The following is a 23,355-nucleotide window of genomic DNA, read 5'->3' as shown; positions in this document are numbered from 1 at the left end:
AAGAAACCAAATAGAAATTCTGGAGCTGTAAAATACAATAACTGAAATGAAAAATTCACTAAAGGGGCTCAACAGTAGATTTGGACTGGCAGAAGAAAGAATCAGCAAACTTGAAGACAGGCCAATTGAGATGATCCTGTCTAAGGAAGAGAAAGAAAAAAAGAATGAAGAAAAATGAACAGAATCACAGAGATCTGTGGGACACTATCAAGTGTGCCAACATTTATATAAAGGGGGCCTCAGTAGGGGATAAGAGAGAGAAAGAGGCAGAAGGAATATATGAAGAATTAATGGCCAAAATCTTCCCAAATATGAAGAAAACATTAATCTGCACATCCAAGAAGCTCAACAAACTCCAAGTAGAACAAACTTAAAGAGATCCAAATCTAAGTACATCATAGCCACATTACCAAAAGGAAAAAAATGAAGAAAGAATCTTTTTTTTAAAAACACCATGGTGGCCCCTTCACCACCAACCTTGGCACCTTCCATGGCCGAGAGCTGGATCTTCCCACTTCTCGACACACACGGAAGAAAGAGTCTTAAAAGCAGCAAAAGAACAGTGACTCATCACAGAAAACGAATCCTCAATAAGATTAATAGCTGATTTCTCATCAGAAACCATGAAAGCCAAAAGGCAGTTGGTATGACATATTCAAAGTGATGAAAAAAAGAAAAACTGTCAATAAAGAAATCTATAGCCAGAAGAACTATACTTGAAAAGTGAAGAAGAAATTAAGACATGCCCAAGTAAACAAAAATGAAGAGAATTCATCGCTAGCATCCTGCTCTACAAGAAATACTGAAGGGACTCCTTCAGCCTGAAATTAAAGGACACTACACTGTAATTTAAATCCACACACAGAAATAAAGAGCTTCAGTGAGGTAACTACACAGGTAAATATGAAAGACAGTATAAATGTCTTTTTTTTAATTTTTGGCTGTACCCTTGCTTAGGTCCCCAACCTGGGATCGAACCCACACCCCCTTCAGTGGAAGCACGGAGTCTTAACCACTGGACAGCCAGGGAAGTCCCAAAATGTATATATATATATTTTTTAATTTAATTTAATTTTTTTTATACAGCAGGTTCTTATTAATCAATTTTACACACATCAGTGTATACATGTCAATCTCAATCGCCAAATTCATCACACCACCATCCCCAACCCCCCGCCGCTTCCCCCCGTTGGTGTCCATACGTTTGTTCTCTGAGACAGATCTGTGTCTCAATTTCTGCCCTGCAAACTGGTTCATCTGTACCATTTTTCTAGGTTCCACATATATGCGTTAATATACGATATTTGTTTTTCTCTTTCTGACTTACTTCACTCTATATGGCAATCTCTAGATCCATCCACGTCTCAACAAATGACCCAATTTTGTTCCTTTTTATGGCTGAGTAATATTCCATTGTATATATGTACCACAACTTCTTTATCCATTTGTCTGTCAATGGGCATTTAGGTTGCTTCCATGACCTGGCTATTGTAAATAGTGCTGCAATGAACATTGGGGTGCATGTGTCTTTTTGAATTATGGTTTTCTCTGGGTATATGCCCAGTAGTGGGATTGCTGGATCATATGGTAATTCTATTTTTAGTTTTTTAAGGAACCTCCATACTGTTCTCCATAGTGGCTGTATCAATTTACATTCCCACCAACAGTGCAAGAGGGTTCCCTTTTCTCCACAATCTCTCCTGCATTTGTTGTTTGTAGATTTTCTGATGATGCCCATTCTAACTGGTGTGAGGTGATACCTCATTGTAGTTTTGATTTGCATTTCTCTAATAATTAGTGACGTTTAGCAGCTTTTCATTTGCTTCTTGGCCATATGTGTGTCTTCTTTGGAGAAATGACTATTTACGTCTTCTGCCCATTTTACGATTGGGTTGTTTGTTTTACTATTGAGCTGCATGAGCCGTTTATATATTTTGGAGATTAATCCTTTGTCTGTTGATTCGTTTGCAAATATTTTCTCCCATTCTGAGGGTTGTCTTTTCGTCTTGTTTATGGTTTCCTTTGCTGTGCAAAAGCTTTGAAGTTTCATTAGGTCCCATTTGTTTATTTTTGTTTTTATTTCCATTACTGTAGGAGGTGGATCAAAAAAGATCTTGCTGTGATTTATGTGAAAGAGTGTTCTTCCTATGTTTTCCTCTAAGACTTTTATAGTGTCCAGTCTTACATTTAGGTCTCTAATCCATTTTGAGTTTATTTTTGTGTATGGTGTTAGGGAGTGTTCTAATTTCATTCTTTTACATGTAGCTGTCCAGTGTTCCCAGCACCACTTATTGAAGAGACTGTCTTTTCTCCATTGTATATCCTTGCCTCCTTTGTCATAGATTAGTTGACCATAGATTCATGGGTTTATCTCTGGGCTTTCTATCTTGTTGCATTGATCTACGTTTCTGTTTTTGTGCCAGTACCATACTGTCTTGATTACTGTAGCTTTGTAGTATAGTCTGAAGTCAGGAAGTCTGATTCCTCCAGCTCTGTTTTTTTCCCTCAAGACTGCTTTGGCTATTCGGGGTCTTTTGTGTCTCCATACAAATTTTAAGATTTTTTGTTCTAGCTCTGTATAAAATGCTTTTGGTAATTTGATAAGGATTGCATTGAATCTGTAGATTGCTTTGGGTAGTATAGTCATTTTCACAATATTGATTCTTCCAATCCAAGAACATGGCATATCTCTCCATCTGTTGGTATCATCTTTAATTTCTTTCATCAATGTCTTATAGTTTTCTGCATACAGGTCTTTTGTCTCCCTAGGTAGGTTTACTCCTAGGCATTTTATGCTTTTTGTTGCAATGGTAAATGGGAGTGTTTCCTTAATTTCTCTTTCAGATTTTTCATCATTAGTGCATAGGAATGCAAGAGATTTCTATGCATTAATTTTGTATCCTGCAACTTTACCAAATTTATTGATTAGCTCTAGTAGTTTTCTGGTAGCATCTTTAGGATTCTCTATGTATAGTATCATGTCATCTGCAAACAGTGACAGTTTTACTTCTTCTTTTCCAATTTGGATTCCTTTTATTTCTTTTTCTTTTCTGATTGCTGTGGCTAGGACTTCCAAAACTGTGTTGAATAATAGTGGTGAGAGTGGACATCCTTGTCTTGTTCCTGATCTTAGAGGAAGTGCTTTCAGTTTTTCACCATTGAGAATGATGTTTACTGTGGGTTTGTCATATATGACCTCTATTATGTTGAGGTAGGTTCCCTCTATGGCCACTTTCTGGAGAGTTTTTATCATAAATGGGTGTTGAATTTTGTCAAAAGCTTTTTCTGCATCTATTGAGATGATCATATGGTTTTTCTTCTTCAATTTGTTAATATGGTGTATCACATTGATTGATTTGCATATACTGAAGAATCCTTGCATCCCTGGGTTAGATTGTTTATTTGAGATTTTTCTTGTTTCTTGAGGTAGGCTTGTATAGCTATAAACTTCCCTCTTAGAGCTGTTTTTGCTGCATTCCATAGCTTTTGGATCGTCGTGTTTTCATTGTCATTTGTCTCTAGGTATTTTTTGATTTGCTCTTTGATTTCTTCAGTGATCTCTTGGTTATTTAGTAACATATTGTTTAGCCTCCATGTGTTTGTGTTTTTTACATTTTTTCCCTGTAATTCATTTCTAATCTCATAACGTTGTGGTCAGAAAAGATGTTTGATATGATTTCAATTTTCTTAAATTTACTGAGGCTTGATTTGTGACCCAAGATGTGATCTATCCTGGAGAATGTTTCGTGCACACTTGAGAAGAAAGTGTAATCTGCTGTTTTTGGATGGCATGTCCTATAAATATCAATTAAATCTATCTGGTCTATTGTGTCATTTAAAGCTTCTGTTTCCTTATTTATTTTCACTCTGGATGATCTGTCCATTGGTGTAAGTGAGGTGTTCAAGTCCCCCACTATTATTGTGTTACTGTTGATTTCCTCTTTTATAGCTGTTAGCAGTTGCCTTATGTATTGAGGTGCTCCTATGTTGGGTGCATATATGTTTATAATTGTTATATCTTCTTCTTGGATTGATCCTTTGATCATTATGTAGTGTCCTTTCTTGTCTCTTGTGACATTCTTCATTTTAAAGTCTATTTTATCTGATACGAGTATTGCTACTTGAGCTTTCTTTTGATTTCCATTTGCGTGGAATACCTTTTTCCATCCCCTCACTTTCAGTCTGTATGTGTCCCTAGGTCTGAAGTGGGTCTCTTGTAGGTGGGTCTTGTTTTTGTATCCATTCAGCAAGCCTGAGTCTTTTGGTTGGAGCATTTAATCCATTCACGTTTAAGGTAATTATTGATATGTATGTTCCTATGACCATTTTCTTAATTGTTTTGGGTTTGTTTTTGTAGGTCCTTTTCTTCTCTTGTGTTTCCCACCTAGAGAAGTTCCTTTAGCATTTGTTGTAGAGCTGGTTTGGTGGTGCTGAATTTTCTTAGCTTTTGTTTGTCTGTAAAGCTTTTGATTTCTCCATCAAATCTGAATGAGATCCTTGCCAGGTAGAGTAATCTTGTTTGTAGTTTCTTCCCTTTCATCGCTTTGAGTATATCATGCCACTCCCTAGTGGCTTGTAGAGTTTCTGCTGAAAAATCAGCTGTTAACCTTATGGGAGTTCCCTTGTATGTTATTTGTCATTTTTCCCTTGCTGCCTTCAATAATTTTTCTTTGTCTTTAATTTTTGCCAATTTGATTACTGTGTGTCTCAGCGTGTTTCTCCTTGGGTTTATCCTGTATGGGACCCTCTGTGCTTCCTGGACTTGGGTGGCTATTTCCCTTCCCATGTTAGGGAAGGTTTCAACTATAATCTCTTCTTTTTTTTTTTTTTTTTTTTTTTATTTTATTTTATTTTATTTTTTTTTATTATTTTTGTCTGTATTGGGTCTTCGGTTCGTGCGAGGGCTTTCTCCAGTTGCGGCAAGCGGGGGCCACTCTTCATCGCGGTGCGGGGACCGCTCTTCATCGCGGTGCGCGGGCCTTTCTCTATCGCGGCCCCTCCCGTTACGGGGCACAGGCTCCAGACGCGCAGGCTCAGCAATTGTGGCTCACGGGCCCAGCTGCTCCGTGGCATGTGGGATCTTCCCAGACCAGGGCTCGAACCTGTGTCCCCTGCATTAGCAGGCAGATTCTCAACCACTGCGCCACCAGGGAAGCCCTATAATCTCTTCAAATATTTTCTCTGGTCCTTTCTCTCTCTCTTCTCCATCTGGGACCCCTGTAATGCGAATGTTGTTGCGTTTAATGTTGTCCCAGAGGTCTCTTAGGCTATCTTCACTTCTTTTCATTCTTTTTCCTTTATTCTGTTCCACAGCAGTGAATTACACCATTCTGTCTTCCAGGTCACTTATCCGTTCTTCTGCCTCAGTTATTCTGCTATTGGTTCCTTCTAGTACATTTTTCATTTCAGTTATTGTATTGTTCATCACTGTTTGTTTGTTCTTTAATTCTTCTAGGCCTTTGTTAAACATTTCTTGCATCTTTCCGATCTTTGCCTCCACTCTTTTTCTAAGCTCCTAGATCATCTTCACTTCATTATTCTGAATTCTTTTTCTGGAAGGTTCCCTATCTCCACTTCATTAATTTTTTTTCTGGGGTTTTATCTTGTTCCTTCATCTGGTACATAGCCCTCTGCCTTTCATCTTGTCTATCTTTCTGTGAATGTGGTTTTTGTTCCACAGGCTGCAGGATTGTAGTTCTTGCTTCTGCCGTCTGCCCTCTGGTGGATGAGGCTATCTAAGAGGCTTGTGCAAGTTTCGTGATGGGAGGGACTGGTGGTGGATAGAGCTGGCTGTTGCTCTGGTGGACAGAGCTCAGTAAAACTTTAATCCACTTGACTGCTGATGGGTGAGTCTGTGTTCCCTCCCTGTTGGTTGTTTGGCCTGAGGCAACCCAACACTGGAGCCTACCTGGGCTCTTTGGTGGGGCTAATGGCAGACTCTGGGAGGGCTCACGCCTAGGAGCACTTCCCAGAACCTCTGCTGCCAGTGTCCTTGTCCTCACAGTGAGCCACAGCCACCCCCTGCCTCTTCAGGAGACCCTCCAACAATAGCAGGTTGGTCTGGTTCAGTCTCCCCTGGGGTCACTGCTCCTTCCCCTGGGTACTGATGCACACACTACTTTGTGTGTGCCCTCCAAGAGTGGAGTCTCTGTTTCCCCCAGTCCTGTCAAAGTCCTGCAATCAAATCCCGCTAGCCTTCAAAGTCTGATTCTCTAGGCATTTCTCCTCCCATTGCTGGACCCCCAGGTTCGGAAGCCTGACATGGGGCTCAGAACCTTCACTCCAGTGGGTGGACTTCTGTGGTATCAGTGTTCTCCAGTCTGTGAGTCACCCACCCAGCATTTATGGGATTTGATTTTACTGTGATTGTGCCCCTCCTACCATCTCATTTTGGCTTCTCCTTTGTCTTTGGATGTGGGGTATCTTTTTTGGTGAGTTCCAGTGTCTTCCTGTCAATGATTGTCCAGCAGCTAGTTGTTATTCTGGTGTTCTCGCAAGAGGGAGTGAGAGCACGTCCTTCTCCACCATCTTGGTTCAGGGCCAAAATGTATATTTATTTGTAACTCTTCTCTCTTCTCAGTTAAAAGTCAATTGCATATAGCAATATTGATAAAACTGTGTTGATGGGCTTATAATGTATAAAACAGTAATTTATGACAATAATAGTACTAAGAAGAGATAACAACAGAGCTATATTGGAACAAAGTATTTGTATACAACTGAAAGTAAATTGCTATTAATCCAAACCAGGTTATTTTAAATTAAGATGCTAATTATAAACCCCAGGGCAACCACTAAGAAAATAACTCCAAAAAATATAAGAGAAATAAGGAATTAAAATGGTACACTACAGGGGGAGGGATAAATTGGAAGATTGGGATTGACATATACACACTACTAAACATAAAATAGATAACTAATAAAGACCTACTGTATAGCACAGGGAACTCTACTCAGTACCCTGTAATGGCCTATACAGGAAAACAATCTAAAAAAGAGTGGATATATGTATTTGCATAACAGATTTGCTGTACACCTAAAACTAACACAACAGTGTAAATCAACTATACTCCAATTAAAAAAATTTTTAATGTTTCACTAGAAAAGATCTAGTTAACAGAAAAGAAAGAGTAATGGAGTAATAGAGGAATAAAAAAGATATGACATATAGAAATTAAATTCCAAATTGGCACACATAAATCCTACCTTCTGAGCAATTACATTAAATGTAAATGGATTTTTAAAACCCCAAATAGCCAAAGCAATCCTGAGAAAGAAGAACAAAGCAGAAGGCATCATACTTCCTAATTTCTAGCTGTACTATAAGGCTATAGTAATAAACAGACACATAGACCAATGGAACAGAATCAAGAGCCCAGAAATAAACCCACAAACAGTGCACAAAGTTTCCAATTTCTTTACTTCCTTAGTAACACTTGTCTTTTTTTTTTCTGTTTTTTAATAGTAGCCATTCTGATAGATGTGAGGTGATATCTCATTGTGGTTTTGATTTGCATTTCCCTAATAATTAATGATGTTGACTGTCTTTTGGATTATGCTATTTATTTATTTACTTACATAAAGAATCCACAAAAAATTTATTGGAGCTCATGAAGATGTTTAGCAAGATTGCATGATACAAGAGCAATATACAAAAATCAATCATATTTCTATACACTAGCAATGAAGAATTTTTAATGAAATTAAGAAAGCAGTTTCACTTATAAAAGCTTGGAAATAATAAAATAGGGATAAATTTAACAAAATAAGTGTAAGACTTGTATAGTGAAAACTATAAAATATTGTTGAAAGAAATTAAAGAAGACCTAAATGAATGGTAAGACATCCATATTCATGGATTGGAAGACAATACAATGTTAATATGGCAATATTCCACAAATTAATTTATAGTTTCAATACAATCTGTATTAAAATCCCACTTGGATTTCTTTTTTTTTTTTAGAAATTGCAAATTGGTTCTCAAATTTATATGGAAATGCAAAGAATCCAGAATAGCCTAAACACCTTGAAAAAGTAGAACCAAGGTAAAGGCCTCACGCTTCCCAATTTTAAAATTTATACAAAGCTTCAGTAATCAAGATAGTATGGTACTGGAATAAAGATAGACAAATAGATCAACAGAATAGAATTGAGATTCCAGAAATAAATCCTTACTTTTACCATCAAATTTCTTTTACAAGAATGCCAAGACAATTCAATAGTGGTAGGGCTACTAAGTGCAAAAGAATGAAGTTGGACTCTTTCCTCCTACGATACACAAAAAATAGCTCAAAATGTATCATAGACTTAAATGTAAGAGGTAAAATTGTAAGTCCTTATAAGAAAACATCACATCTTCATGACCTTGGGTTAAGCAATGGTTTTTCAGATGTGACACCTAAATCACAGTGACAAAAAAATAAATTGGACTTTACCAAAATAAAAATTCCTTAGAGAGTTTCAGCAATAGAGTTGAACCAGCAGTGAACTTGAAGATAGATGGATAGAGAGTATGCAATCTAAAGAACACAGAAAAAATGGAATGAAGAAAAACAAACCGAGCCACAGAGAAATGTAGGACACCTTCAAGCACACTAGCATACGTACAATGGGAGTCCTAGAAGGACAGGAAAAGAGAAGGGAGCATTAAAAAGTTTTGAAGAAATAATGGATGAAAGCTTTCCAAATTTGCTGAAAACATTAAGCTACATATCCAAGAAGCTCAGTGATCTATAAGTAATATAAATGAAGAGATACAGACCCAGACACATTACAGTAAAATGCTGAAAGTCAAAGACAAAGAGGAAATCTTGAAAGCAGCAAGAGAGAAATCACTCATCCATACAAGGGAACCCCAATAAGATTAACAGCTGACTTCCCACTGGAAATAATGGAGGCCAGAAGGCAGTGGGATGACCTGACCTAGTCAAAGGACTAAAAGAACCTAGAATCTTATGTCCAGTAAAACTCTCTTTCAAAAATGAAGGATAAACAAAATTACATAATGGTGATGGTTGCACAATTCTGTGGATATACCAAAAATCATTGAAGTTTATACTTTTAAAAGAGTGAATTTCGGGCTTCCCTGGTGGCGCAGTGGTTGAGAATCCGCCTGCCAATGCAGGGGACACGGGTTCGAGCCCTGGTCTGGGAAGATCCCACATGCCACGGAGCAACTAGGCCCGTGAGCCACAACTACTGAGCCCGCGCGTCTGGAGCTTGTGCTCCTCAACAAGAGAGGCCGCGACAGTGAGAGGCCCGCGCACCGCAATGAAGAGTGGCCCCCACTTGCCACAACTTGAGAAAGCCCACGCACAGAAACGAAGACCCAACACAGCCAAAAATAAATAAATAAATAAATAAATAATTTAAAAAAAAAAAAAGTCCCATACTATTAAAAAAAAAAAAAAAAGAGAAGGAGGAGAAAATGTTTAAAAAAAAAAAAAGAGTGAATTTCATGGTATGTGAACTACATCTCAATAGAACTCGTTTTTTGGGGTTTTTTTTAATCCAATGAGTTTACTTTTCACTTAGGCTTCTAATCAGCACCACTGTCTACCCTGCAGTGTCTGAGTCGGGTGATTGCGAGAGCAAACCTCCATGCCAAGGCTGGCCAACTTGACCCTGAATTCCAGGGATACAGCCTTGTACCTGAGAGTCATCACAGCCAAAATGCTGGAGGCCCATCTGAGGTGCCGTTTCAAAAGGAGACTCTTCAAACCTGTTGTGTAGTCAGGGTTTGTTCGGCAACATGAAGCCGAACAATGGAAAGCCACCATCTGTGTTTCTCTTCTTTCTGCATGTGTGTGTGTGTGTCTGCACAGAATGCGTGTGTGCATTAGAAACAGAGAAATAGAAAGAATGCTATGCTGTAATTGCAGCCAGCATTGGGTTTTGGTGCCTCCTGTGTGCCTCCGTTGTCCCAGGCACTTTACATATACACAATATCTTACTCAATCTTCGTAGCAGTCCAGAGAGGCAGGGATTGTTACTCCCCACGTTTCCCAGAAGCAGACTTTGCGTCAGAGAGAACAGGCACTTGCTCAAGGTCTAGAGCTCATCAGCTGGAGAGCCAGGTTCTAAGGCCTCAACACTCCCTGGCAGTATCGGCCTGATTAAATCCAGGGCCTGAGGCCTGACCTAAGTGCCTGGCTCGCTGACTCAGTATTGGCTCTGGATTTGCCAACCTCCAAGCCTCATTTCATCTACCTGCAAACTCAGTTGAAAAGCCTTGGCCTACTCTGCTCCACTGGGGAAACCCCAGAGAAGCATGGCTGAAGGTCATTTCCTCATGGGTGAGTGGGTTTCCAAGGGTCAAGAGCCAGTAACCCAAGCTGGCTGAGTGGGAAGAGGCAGAGGGCTGGATCTGAGCCAGGGCTTGTTGGGAAGAGCAGGGAGCAGGCAGAGTGGAGTCAGGAGTCCAGGCAGAGCCCAGAGGGGCAGGTGTGGGCTGTGAGCAGGGACAATGACCCCAGCAGCCTCAGGCACTAAGGCCAGCCCCCAGCTCCAACAGTGCGGGCCGCACACTAGCCAGGCTGTGGGAATTCTTCCCAGTTTGCTTTGCCAGGAATATAGCCTTTGGGAAACACTCAGGAAATGATCATCCCCAGAAGGACTAAGAGCTCTAGGTAGGCATTGTAGGCCCCAGACCCTCCATCCATTTCTGCTTACCTGTCAACTAGCAGCTCATGCACCCTCCGAACCTTGAGGTGTGAGAGGATTGGCTCCCAGTTTGGGAAACGCTGTCCCTGTCGGGCCACATCAGTTCAGTTAAAGAGGATCCAGAATCATCGAACCCCCTACTCCCTCAGACCCATTTTATTTATTTTCCAAGTCATCTGGCTCTTATTTAATTGCTCGCACATTCCTGAGAGCAGAGGCAGCAGATCCAGCCAGTGCCTGGAACACATGCTTGAAAGCTATGTGCAGGATGGGGCGGGCCATGGCCAGACCACCACGTGGCCTCCTGGAGGCCCTGAAGCCAGCCTTACTTTCTAAGCAGGGAACCCCTGGACAACCTGAGCCAAGCCCTCCATCCCATGCATCACTCTTGGCTGGCCAACGAGTCCATTTCCAGAGGCTTCCGGCAGCCACAGCACAAACCCTGTACAGTTGGCCCTCTGTACTTGCAGGTCCCACATCCATGGATTCAAACAACCACGTATAAGAATTTTGTTTTAATTTCCAGAAGGTTCCAAAAAGCAAAACTTGAATTTGCTGCGCACCAGCAACTATTTACATAGTATTTACATTGTGTGAGGTATTATAAGTAATCTAGAAATGATTTTAAATGTACAGGGTATTGTATAGGTTATATGCAAATATAACCATTTTATACAAGGGATTTGAGCATTCTTGGATTTGGGTATCCTGGGGAGTCATGGAACCGATTTCCCAGAAACCAAGGGCTCAGCACTCCTGCCCTTCTCCCCTCTCGTCCATTCAGTGTGAATTTAAGAAGTGCTTGTGCCTTCCAGGCCCTGTTCTAGACCTCGGGGAAACAGCAGGAAGCCAGGCACAAAGGGCCCCAGCTCTCAGGGAACTGCCTTGCTGGTGGGGCTGACAGACAATAAACAAAACACAAATAAGTGGATTTCAGGAGTAAAGACTGATATGTGCTTGGAAGGAAATAGCAGCCAGCTGTGATGGAAACAAGTGCGGGAGAAGGGTGAGGAGATGTCTTCAGTTTCACGGTCACGAAGGCAGTCACAAAGGGGGGTGTAAATGTCCTGGGGCAGAAGAGGGCTGGCCCCTTGGGGAACTGAGAGAGACAAGTGGGACCCAGTGCTTAGCCAAGGCTGATGGAGCAAGGAGCAGGGCCACATGGGAGCACTGTGCCTCCTGAGAGTCTGGATGTTATTCCATTTAAATGGGGAGCCCTGGGAAGGGGTGGGCATCTTTAAAAGGCCCCTCTGGTTGGTGGGGTTGAGGTGCCAAGAAGAAGGAGGCTGTAATGATGGTGCCAATGCTAAGTGATGGTGACTGGTGATATGGTGCCAGCAGGGCTCAAGAGAGGTGGTGGCTTGGTGTGTTTTAGAATCTCTTAGATGGGCTAGATGTGTCCTGTCCCACCAGTGATGGGATCAGTCTCTGGAATGCTGCCATTCCCACTCTGGCCACCCCTCTGGGGACCAGAGGAAGGTGGAAGGTTTGGGGTCCCACAGCGCCGCTTCCATCCTGAACTGCTCCCCAGTAGCTAGGTGACCTCAGACATGCCACGCACCCTCCCGGGGACCTCAGGGGACACTCGGTGAATGTCAGAGCTCTTTCTGCCAAAATAGTTTGCACTTTGTTAGGCTTAAAGTCAAGCTGCCTGGGTCGTGCCTGGGTTCAGCAGGACGTGACCCTGGGCATGGTAACCTTTCTGAGCTTCAGTTTCCTCATCTGTAAAATGGGCTGGTGAGGTTGCAGCAGGGGTTAAATGAGATGGTTAGGGAAAGCTGATGGTGGAGTTCCCAGTGCATGATGAGCCCTAAGTGAGTGATGGTTACTCTTGCAGCTCCTCCTTCATCTCCTGAGCTGCACCTCACACCAGGCCTCGGGCTCCACTCTCAGGATCCCAGGTCCTCAGAATGATAATCGCAGTCTGAGCTTTCTTGGAGAGAGCTTGGAAGTGAGTGTGAGGAAAGGCAGCAAAAGCTGAAGGACCAGACAAAAACACAGAGCTTATTCCAGCTGTTTTCAAGTTAAAGTTTATTGCCTTGTCTGACTTGGTAGCTATACACGTGTATCCAATGGCATCAAAGAGTCCATGGTGAAAAGTCAGTCTCCCCTGCCACTCCTGTCCTCCCACCATCCCGTTCCCCTACACGGAAGTAACTTGATGGCCACATTCTTCTCCCCACACCCAGAGATGTTCCATGTTTATATAAACAAAAGTCTACCGATTTTTTTTAGCACAAATGGCCACCAATTAAAAGACATGACTTTTTAAAAATGTAACAATATGCCTGGGAGATTATTCCATGTCAGAAATACAGAACTACTTTAATCTTTTTCACAGTTGCATAGTATCCCATTTAGATAAGCCTCCCGTCCTTTCTTTTAAGCAATTCCACTTGTACTGTTTCTAATGTCTTTATCATCTCAATTAGTTCTGCAATGAGTATTCTTATACACCTGTCATCTTATATATTTGTTAATATATCTATGGAATACATTTCTAGGAGGATCATTGTAGTAATTGGCACAAAAATTTTAAATCTTAATTAGTATTGCCAAATCACTCTCTGTAGAGAATGTACCAATTTTTCCTTTCAACCAATGTGTGAGGTGACTGTCCTCATTTCCCTTGACATAAATCATCAGATTTTTTTCACTTTCTAATCTGATATGATTATAGTTTTAATTTTCATTTCTTTTATTGTGAATGAAGATTTCCTTTTGTTTTGCATCCTAAAGGGCTGTATTTTCTGTGTACTCTCTATTCATATCTTTTGACCATTTTTCTATTTGATTGTTGATGTTTTTAGAGTTGATTTGTAGGAGCACTTTTATATCAAGGTATCTAGCCTTTGTGACATGAGTTAGAAATATGTTTCCACTCTGGCTTTTGACTTTGTCGACAGTGCTTTCTGCCTTGCAGACATTTTTGGTTTTGTATGGTTGGATCAGACTTTATGTCATAGCTTCTAGATTATGAACTGTACTTCGGAAAGTTTGCCCCTCTCCATGGTTAGAAAGGAATTTTCCCACATTTTCCTCTAGGATTTTTATGATTTTTTTGAACCATGTAAATCTTTGATCCTCTTGGAATTTATCCTGGTTCATGAGGAGGTATGAATCTAACTTGACTTTGTCCTGATAACCACCGGCCTGCCCACCACCCTCTATTAATAAAAGCTCTCATCCCAGCAGTTCGAGGGGCTCAGGTATAAGGGCAAGGGCAGATCACAGCGTAGACGGGGCTTTGGATTTGAGCCTCTGTCTTAAGAACAATGGGAAAGTGAGGAGTGGCGGGACGGGAGTGCCATGATCAGGTTTGCATCTAGCCTCCGAATGGAGACTGGAGAGCATTGGGTCAGCATATTTGAAGCCACCTCTGATCCCAGGCACACCCCTTTCACTGCTAGTGGGTTTCAGCTCCTGGGTCTCCAGCCCTCTCTCCAACACCACTTCTGGGTGAACTCCTAGGGATCTTGATATCCGCATAGAAGCCCCTCACACCCTCGGCCTCTCACACCTCACTCGTGACTGACGGCCTCAGTTCCTACTTCACTGGCACAGTTGGAGCAGTTGGAAGAAAACTTCCACAAACTCCACCTGCACGGCCACACACCTGCATGCACCGCCTCCCTGCTTATTGCCACAGACGGACTATCCAGGCTCCTGAGCACAGCCAATGCCACCTCTTATGCCAGGGCCAGTCCTTCTCGCCTCCTCAAGGACATCACTCCAGGAATCCCCCTTTCTCCAACATATCGGGTCTTCCGCTTCCTGCTGATGACTCCCATTGTGCAAACATGCTGCTGTGTCTCTCATCCTGAAGAAATCCCTTCTCTGGACTCCACGCCACCAAAGCAACTACTCCATCTTTGCTCCCCTTTGCAGCAGAACTCCTAGAAAGCTCTCACTGTCCACATTCCTCCCCTCCCCTTCCCATCAGATGTCCACTCCTATCACCCTTCCTGTCTGTGGCCTCTGCATTGCTAGGTCCAGCCATCAGGTCTCAGTCCTCACCTCACGTGACCGTCAGCACTGATCGGCATGGGGATTATGCCATCCCCCTTGATGCACGCCCTCCACTCAGCTTCCAGGACTTCCTTCTCTTTCCCACCCCCTTCTAACTGTTGGAGTGCCCCCGAGGACCATGGGTGCACAGCTGAGCACCTGATCCTTCCAGCCGAACCTGCCAACCTACAGTCTCCCCACCTCTGTTGATAGCAACAACATCCTTTCAGTCGCTCAAGCCAAAATCTTCCTTGACTCGTGTCTCTTAGACTCCACAGTCTAGAGAAATCCTCTCGGCTCTACCTGCAGAATCAATCCAGAATTCAGCCACTTCCATCCCCTACACCGCTTCCACTGGCTGCGAGCCACCATCACCTCTCCCCTACATCACTGCAATAAGCTGCCCCACATGGTATGACCCTTTTAAAACATAAACCAGGTCATATTATCTCTGCTCAAAACCCTGCAAGGCCTCCCACCTCAGAAAGACGATAAAGTCCTACAAATCACCTACAAGGCCCCCCCAATCTGCCTCCCAGCACTAATAGCGCCCCTTACCCTGCTCTGCTGCCTGTCTCTTTCCACGACACTATCGCCTTCCAGGTGATGTACTGTTTATTATGCTTATTGTATCTCAGCTGTCCTCTCACTAGAAGGGGACAGGGATGCTTGTCACTTTCACTGCTGTATCCCACTTTCCCAGAACAGCATTTAGAACAGTAGGCACTCAGTGAATGTCTGTGGGATGAGTGAAGAGGGTGATGAGTGAAGAAGCTATTGCAACAGTCAGGAGATGCTGGTAACATGGATGAGGTTGTGGTATTGGGGAGAGACCCAAGGGGGGGATGGGCTCCAGAGCAACAAACAGTGGACGTGCCAATAGAGCGTGTGGAGAGGGACTCCTCATTTTCCCGTTCACTAGCTGGTCAGGAGGGGATGCCATCCACAGAGACCAGGAGCTGGAGAGGAGCACATTTGTGGGCAGAAGATTGTGAGTGTGACTGTGCATCCTTGTTTGAGGAATCATGGGATTATTCAAGGGGAAATCAAGCAGGCAGCTCAAAAAGGGAGCCTGGGCCTCAAGGCATGGTCAGGACTGGAGATTTGGGACACTTCCACCTAGGGTAGCCATGAGCATGGAAGAGCTCCTTGGAGAAGATGGAGAGAGGAGACTGATGAGCAGGGAACTGAAAAGAAGAAAGCTGAGACTTGATCCCTGAGGAGCCTTGGTATGTGAGGCTGGGAGAGGAGACTGAGTCAGCTGAATAGCTAGGGAGGTGGGAGGACGTGTCATCTTGGAAGCCGAAGGAGGAGAGCACTTCTAGAAGGAGGTAGAAGATGAGTCCAAGGAGGAGAAGAAATCCTGTTGGGCTTATTGATTGGAGGAGGTCGTTGGAGACATGGTGAGTGCCATTTTGGTGGAGGGATAGGAATGGAATCCAAACCGGAGGGTCATGAGGTCAGTGGAAGGTGACTGAGGGGAGACCCCCTCTTTCCAGCAGTGCAGCTGTGAGAGAGAGAGGAGCTGGGGCAGGAACAGAGGAGGGCGTGGAACAAAGGATGGTTTTCTCACGTTCAGAGCTGTGGGGAAGGATCTGCTTGAAAGGCAGGCTTGACCAGGGGAGCTTGGGGGCCGCAGGGTCCCAAAAAGGAGGAGGCGGGTCAGCTCCTCTGAGTTGTCAATGAAAATAATCAATAAACAATCTATAAAAGGAATAGAAAAGAGTTTTACTTGAGCCAAACTGAGGACTATAGCCCAGAAGCCAGCCTCCCAGATTAATCTGAGGAACGGCTCCAGAGAAGCATGGTTTTCAGCACAGCTTTATGTCTTGTCAGAACAAAGAACCACAAACAAGTCAGGGATACATTCCTTCAAGGTTTCATAAAAACAGATCAGCAAGTACACAGCAAGTCAGTATGGCCTTAGCACCTGGGAGGGGAGTCTTATCATTGAAGGAGTACCAGCACTGGCGTCCCAGGAAGGGAGGCATTTAATCTTTATTTTTAACATGGACATTCTTTACTTCTGGTCAATGTGCCCTTTTCTTTAATAATTAAAGCAGGTGTACAGTGTATGTTTGATAGGCCACAAACAGGATGTTTTAGTTCGCAGAAAACCCAAGTTAACTCATGTATAAGCCAGAATGACTTCCCCGTACCTCAATATGTGAACATTTCTTCTATCAGAGTTAACCTGAGGGACACGGAGCAGAGGCCAGGCACAGGTGCAGGTACAGGCAGGTGTGGGCGTGTGGCATCAGAAAGGCAATGGCAAGTCCATCTGGTGGCTTTTCTCTTTTTTGTAAAACAGAGAGCAGGCTGAAAGAGAGATGCCAGCTGTACGGATGTCCACGTGGCCAACAACCTGCCCAGCCCCTAGTCTAGGCTTAGGGAACGCACAGCCCACTCCCCTGCCACGTTACGTTCTCAGGCATTAGCACCATCATGCATTAGTTTCTCAAGCGAAAAATCATTGTCTCATCTCTCTCTTTCCTCTATGCCCGATACACCTCTCCACTCATCCTCCACCATTAAATCCATGAGCAAGTCCTGTCTGTCCTCACTGATAAGTACCATCCGACTCACTTCTCTTCATCTCCACAGCCAACCCCCAAGTCCAGGCCACTGTCACCTACAGGGGGACAACTGCAGCCCATCCTCATGCCCACTCTTTCCCCCTCAAATCACTCCTCTGTGCAGAACTCTTCAGTGGCCGCCACTGTCCTTCAAATCACGCTCCACTGGACAATGACGTGGAAACGAGATGCCGGGGTCTGGTTGGCTTACCTTCTCCCCAGGCCCTCCCCTGCTGCAGCCCGCTCAGTTTCGCCTGGACCCTAGATGCCCAGTGACCTTGGCATGTTTGGAGCTTTTCCCTCCTAGCCACGCTCTTCCCTCCCTGTTCCTCTCCCCGATAACTATTCCTCACCCTCTGGACTCAGCCTAGCCTCCCGACCCGAGTCAGCCCAGTCTGGCTCCAGCCCCTCATTACGTGCTGGGAGCTTCCTGTGCTTCCTCCTTGTGTTGTTGTTTTCTTAAGTATTGATCCATCCAAGGAAAATTCTGTGAGTCAGAGATCTTGCCTCTTTCACCACTGGTCCCATTAACCTGCACCCAGCGGCCCATCTGTAAATATGTGTGGGCTGGCTGACTGCCGAGGGCCGCCTCCCTGTGCCGGCCTCACTCTCCAGACTGAGGTCTGGGGTCTGCCAGGAGAGAGCAGAGGAGTCACTTGTCTGGCAGCAACATGGCTTTAGTGGAAAATGTGTAGGATTTGAGAGTCGGGAGACGTCCTTCAGGGATAAATTCCACCCCTAACCAACTATGTGGCCTTGGACAAGTCATTTCTTTCTCTCTGAGCCTCTGTGTGGTCATCTGTCACATGGGTATGTTCATCATACCTCAAAGATTGTTGAGAAGGTCCAATGCTGTCATAGATGTGCAATATGGTTTGCACACTGTAAGGTGAGGAACACCTGACTGTTCTCCATGGGGCAAGTCTCAGCTTGCTGCACCAGCCTTCCCTGCAGTAGCCCCCTGTGCTTCCAGACTCGCCCCCTTCAAATCCCCCATGCACAGCCAGGCTCGGCACCGCTAACCCCTACATTGTGGGAGCTGGGCTATGGGCCCCCCACCCCCCTACGTGTCAGCTCAGCCTCACACTCACACATCCAGTGCACCTAGAAGTATTCTCACCTCCGCCCAGAATGTTTTCTTTCTCAAGTCTCTCCCTTTCCATAGAAATGAACCAACCCCTAGTGAGTTCCAAAATGTGTTCTTCAGGCAGGAACAGGTCTGATTCCTACCCTGCCTGCCAAAACCCAACACGGGTGGGCCCCAAGCAAGAAGCAGCAGCAGCCTCATGTAATGCATGCAGGAACCAAAACTTGCTGGATTGTCTTTACCAGGCACATGCCCACCCAGCCCCTCCAAGGACAGAGGCACTCCCTCTGCCCTGCCACTTGGCTTTGGGGCCAATGACAGCATCAAAGCCTTGTGAGGAGGGGTGGCCAGGAGCTGTGTGAGAGAGGGGCCGGCCTGGGCGAGGGGACCCTCTCTCTCCCTTTGATGCTGACTGTGGCTTCTCTGCTTGTGTTTTGCAGGTCCTCCCGTAAGTGTCCTGGATTATGCTCTCTGCTCCTGAAAGATAAGACATTTTGTTTTCTCTCTGTGTAGCACTTTCATGAAAATAATATTTGATTAGAGCGATGTGTCCTTAAAATTAAATTCAGTCCCAGACAGAGGCCATATTTTTTTGTGACTTGTAGATGAATGCAAGCACAGGATTCCATGGGCTTGACTTGCCCAGTGAAGCATCCTGTGACTGTTTTCCCTCCAAGAGAGCTGACATGAGCCTGGTTGGTCCTCACCAAATCTCTGGCTCAGCTTGATGCACAGAAATGCAAGCACCATACCCATATTTCCTAAATGTTCAGCAGCAGTTGATCTGTGTAAACATTTTCGTCTCACATGCTTTGGCAGAAAGGGCTCTGGAGTCAGGCAGTTATGCCAGGAATATGTTGGGCTTGACCACTAGATCCTGGGGTCCGTTTTCCTTCTTTGCCAAGATATTTGACTCTCCGGGTTGGGCAACAGAGACCTCGAGAGCACAGCTGGCCAGTGAGGGTGCTGAGTTTGAGAAGGGTGTGAGGGAGGGGCTGGCTGCCCAATCCACAGCAGCCCCGGAAATCCCGTTCCTTCTCCAAGACACATGACAAGTCTGCCTTTGATTCATCTTGGCAGTTTTTCAGAGCCTGATAAATCCTGATGAATGAATTCAAGAAGCACATTGACAGTCCTCTTGAGCCAAAATTAACCTTCTAAAGGAATTCCTTTCAGATGAGCAGCTTTGTTTTACTTCCACTCACCATGATTCATTTCCCGATCAGCACCCTTCAGAATCTGGACTTCTTGATGCATGTAGCAGCACCACATTGAGCCAGAAAGTGAGAACGTGTAGATTTATGGGCTACGAGCAGTTTTTCACAGTTGAGTCATTCCTGACTGTCACATGGAGGCTAACCTGCGTGAACTTGCCGAAGTGCGTAATGCAGAGGGCTATGGAGAAAATTTGGTTTTTTGTGGGTTTTTTTTTTAACTTGGCTGTTAAACGACTACGTGGATTAAACAAATGCAGAATTCTCAGGCTGCAACCTGAGATGGATGCCAATGTATGGGACACTGGCGAGGCAACCACTGCTCGGAGCACATGGGGTCAGAGAAGCATCCAGCAGCAGTAAAGGCGCCCCCATATCTCTGGTTTTCAAGGCTGTCTTCCTCAGGTCACCCCATCCCAGTGGCAACAGGCAGGAAACCCATATCCTGCTCACTAGGCCCCAGATCAGGCCCCATTTAAGGAGCATTTTCCGTGGTAACTGTGATGCCGCCCTCCAGAAGCCCACAATCCCACAAGGTCCTTGCCGTGTGCCTTGGCTGATGTGGGGAGGACATGTGTGGTGTGTGCCCTGGTGGCCCCTCCAACCTGGCCCTATGAGGTGGGGAATGGGTGCTCCATCCCCCAGACCCATTGGAGCCCTGCCTCCCCCCCCCCCACCCTTGAAGGAGTCAGTTACCAGCCAGCAGCCTCTGCTGCAAACCCTGCAGACGTTGGGGGGATCTGGGGCCCTGACTGAGTTCTAAGTGTTGCCATATGGTTTTCTGCCGAAAGTCTAATTATTAATGACGTATTAATTACCACAGGGGCAATCAGGACGAGATGGCTACCCGGTAATTTGCCATATATTTTTTTTGCTCTCTTTGCCCTTTACTCTCAAGCCAGTATTCTTCCTCTGTGCCTTTATTTAACTGTCTGCACTCCTCTCCTCCTCCTCCTCCTCTGCTCCTCAGTGGCCGCGGTCTCTCTGTGGAGGGAGTAGCGTTAGCTCTGCGAAGATGTAGGATGTGCAGATCTGCAGGGCCCTGGCCTGGAGGGAACTGTCTGCAGCTCTAGCTGCCTTGCAGACAAATCAAATAGCCTTCAAGAAAGAGTCTCACTGGCGTGCTGAGTCCAGCCAACACTGCTCTTCCTGGCCAGTGTGTCAGCCCTGAGCCCAGGGTCCAGCCCTTGGCTGTGGAGTGAGTGCCCTCCCGTGGGCTTGGCTGCCAGACTCTTTCCAGGGGACAGAAGACTCCCTGTCCCAGCCCACCATGTCCTGTCCCCACTCGAGAGCTGGAACCAACCAGTTGGCCTTTTTGGTGTCGTTACTTCTCAGATCTTTTACAATTAAACCTAAAAGTTAGCTTATACTTGGAATGAATGTCCCAGCCTGGGCTGAGTGAGCACCACGTCAGAAGCAAGGTGAAATATGGCTGTGCCACTGTCCAGTCCTGCACGGAGGTCAAGGCCCATGGTAGCAGCATGCAGAAGTCCTGATAAAGAAAGAGCAGGGGGGAGGCCTGGTGAAGGAGAGCATGGCAGGACCATCCTGTTGGGAGATTTGTTCTGTGCCTCAGGCCAGGAAGATTCAGGGAGGGAAATGCTGATGGATTCAGAGGCCTCTCTAGTGGCCAGCTCTGTCCAGAGTCGGGATTGGCTGGCAGTGGAGGGCGGGGTCAGGGAGTGGGTGTCCCCAGTCTTGCAGGAGCCACCTTCCCAGAAGGCTGTGGAGGGCCGTCCGGCCCTGAGCATCAGGGAGACCTGGGCATGGATTCCAACCCTGCTGCCTCCTAGCTGGGTGACCTTGGGGAAGGCTCTGGCATTCTCTGAGCTTCAGTTTCCTGTTCTGTGAAATGGGGTCATGCAAGGCCTCCCTAACAGCACTGGAGTTGGGATGAATTAAGACTGAGGAGGTGATGGCTACACAAAATGGGTCACAAACCCAGCCTACAATTCTTGGTGGAAACTTTGGGGGGCATTTACCTCATGTCTCGAGTGGCCTGTGCTCCACCCACCCAGGCAGCCAGGGCAGCTCCCCCAGCAGCAAGCAGTCCGACCCCTCAGACCGGAAACATCCTGCTCTGTGTGGGGTAAGAACGAAATGCGAAGCCAGCCATGATCCACCTTCACCCCACAGGAGCACACAGGGGATCAGGGCACCGCCACCTCCCAGCAGCTTTTCCTGATTGGCCCACATTCCTCGACATGGCAGCTAGAGTCTTGGGGAACCACAGGCTTTTGCTGGAACATTTCAGCCTCGTGTCCTGGGCCTGCTCGCTTCACTAGCTCAGGAGCACTGGAAACTTCCTGCAGAACCACTCCTGGGATTACCTAGTTACCTTTTATACTCCAGGGTTACTCTTGATTGTAGGTGCCCGTGTCCAAAGGGGAGTGGGTGGTGTCTGGGTGAGTGGATTTCTTCCCTCTTGCCCACTGTTGTCTCCTCTGAGCACACATGACCCAGGCTGTGAGCATCAGAGAGGCTGCTGGCTGATTGTGGGAATCATTTTCCTCGGGCGAGGGTCAGGGGGCTCCAGACCAGCTGCCAGGGGTCCAGTCTACCTCCCACAGAGCCTCTTCCCCTCTGCCGCCATCCCTGCCCTTCCTCCCAGGACGGAGCAGGCTGGGGGGTGGCCAGCAGGCTCTGTGGGTGATGAGTAGGAGTCCTCTTTCAGAGTTAGGCAGCTGGGAATTGAATTCCCTCACAAGCTGTGAAGCTGGGGGCAAGCCCCTCAGCAGCCCTAAGAATCTGTTTCCTTCCATGTGAAGAAGAGAGCTGGGATTTAGGTGAAGTGAGGTCACAGCAAACGGTGGTCAGGTGACTAGGTCCATTACAGGGCTGTCAGGGAATTAAGCTTGGTGTTTAGTGTGTGAGGTTTTTGGCACTGAGCCTGGGTCAGAGACAGGGCTCTGTGAATTTGGGGTGGGGAGGCCAAGGGAGGGATGTGCATGCAGTGTGTCCACCTGGTATGAAGTTGGGAGCTTTCTGGGAAGGGAGCAGGTTAGGGCCCAGCAAGCCTTCCCCACTGCCTGTTTGCAGACGGTGCTGGCAGCCCATGCCCTTGGCCCCTTAAGCTTCTCATCACTGGGCAGCCCTGAGAAGGCTGGGCCCGGTGAGGGGTGAGGAGAAGCTTGTGTCATACCCATGATTACCCCAGGGCTGGGTTGCCCCTTTTCCTGAGGTCGCCCACCCCAGTTTGCATGCAACTCCACTTCCACACAGATCTGGGCATCTTCCCTGAGTGGGCTGGCCTTGCCTGCTGCTGGGTTCAAGGTGTTTGTGCCTCCAGTGCCAGGAGCCAGCCAACTCGCCCAGCTGTGTGCCTCCAAGCACCCTTGTTCCATCAGGCCGCACAGGCTGTCCCTTCAGTGGAGGGATACAGGGTGGAGGTGACACTCCGCCTGGCTTTCCCCAAAGGAGGGAAGCAGGCCCATGTGGGCAGGCGGAGGTTGGGAGGGAATTCTGTAGGCTCGGGGGGCCCATGTGTTTTAAGCTGAAATTCAGATCTCTCAGCCTGTGGAGGGCCTGACTCCCAGCCCGAGCTCTGCTGACAGACGGCTCCATGTGGTCATCCCAGGGTTAGGGCAACCCCTGCAGCACGAGGGGCCTGGCCACCTGAGAGGCACCTCGTGTACTGAGTATTCACGGACTTTGAGTCTCTCTGACCCCAGTCCCGTCCTGGCTCAGCTGTGCGGTCTTGGGTACTTGGCCTCTTGGAACCTGGGGAGATCATACCTACAGAGTTGGAGACTTAAAGGGGGGAATACACGCAGGGCCCAAGTGCAGCACGGCAGGTGGCAGCCCCTCG

The 23,355-nt window shown here is 46.0% G+C and overlaps 1 protein-coding gene across 1 annotated transcript in view; it reads left to right on the top strand.

Annotated features, from left to right (window-relative positions):
• Positions 1 to 23,355, top strand: part of COL23A1 (collagen type XXIII alpha 1 chain) — a 364,442-nt gene that overhangs the window by 299,493 nt on the left and 41,594 nt on the right. The window contains exons 4-5 of the mRNA XM_057538500.1: positions 18,774 to 18,781; positions 20,371 to 20,397. Coding sequence (XP_057394483.1) covers positions 18,774 to 18,781; positions 20,371 to 20,397 — 35 coding nt within the window. The remainder of the gene's footprint in view (positions 1 to 18,773; positions 18,782 to 20,370; positions 20,398 to 23,355) is intronic.

The sequence above is a fragment of the Balaenoptera acutorostrata genome, chromosome 2, assembly GCF_949987535.1.
Source record: "Balaenoptera acutorostrata chromosome 2, mBalAcu1.1, whole genome shotgun sequence".
Lineage (NCBI taxonomy): Eukaryota > Metazoa > Chordata > Mammalia > Artiodactyla > Balaenopteridae > Balaenoptera > Balaenoptera acutorostrata.
Note: the sequence above shows the minus strand (reverse complement) of the source record. Positions and strands in the feature narration are given on the sequence as shown.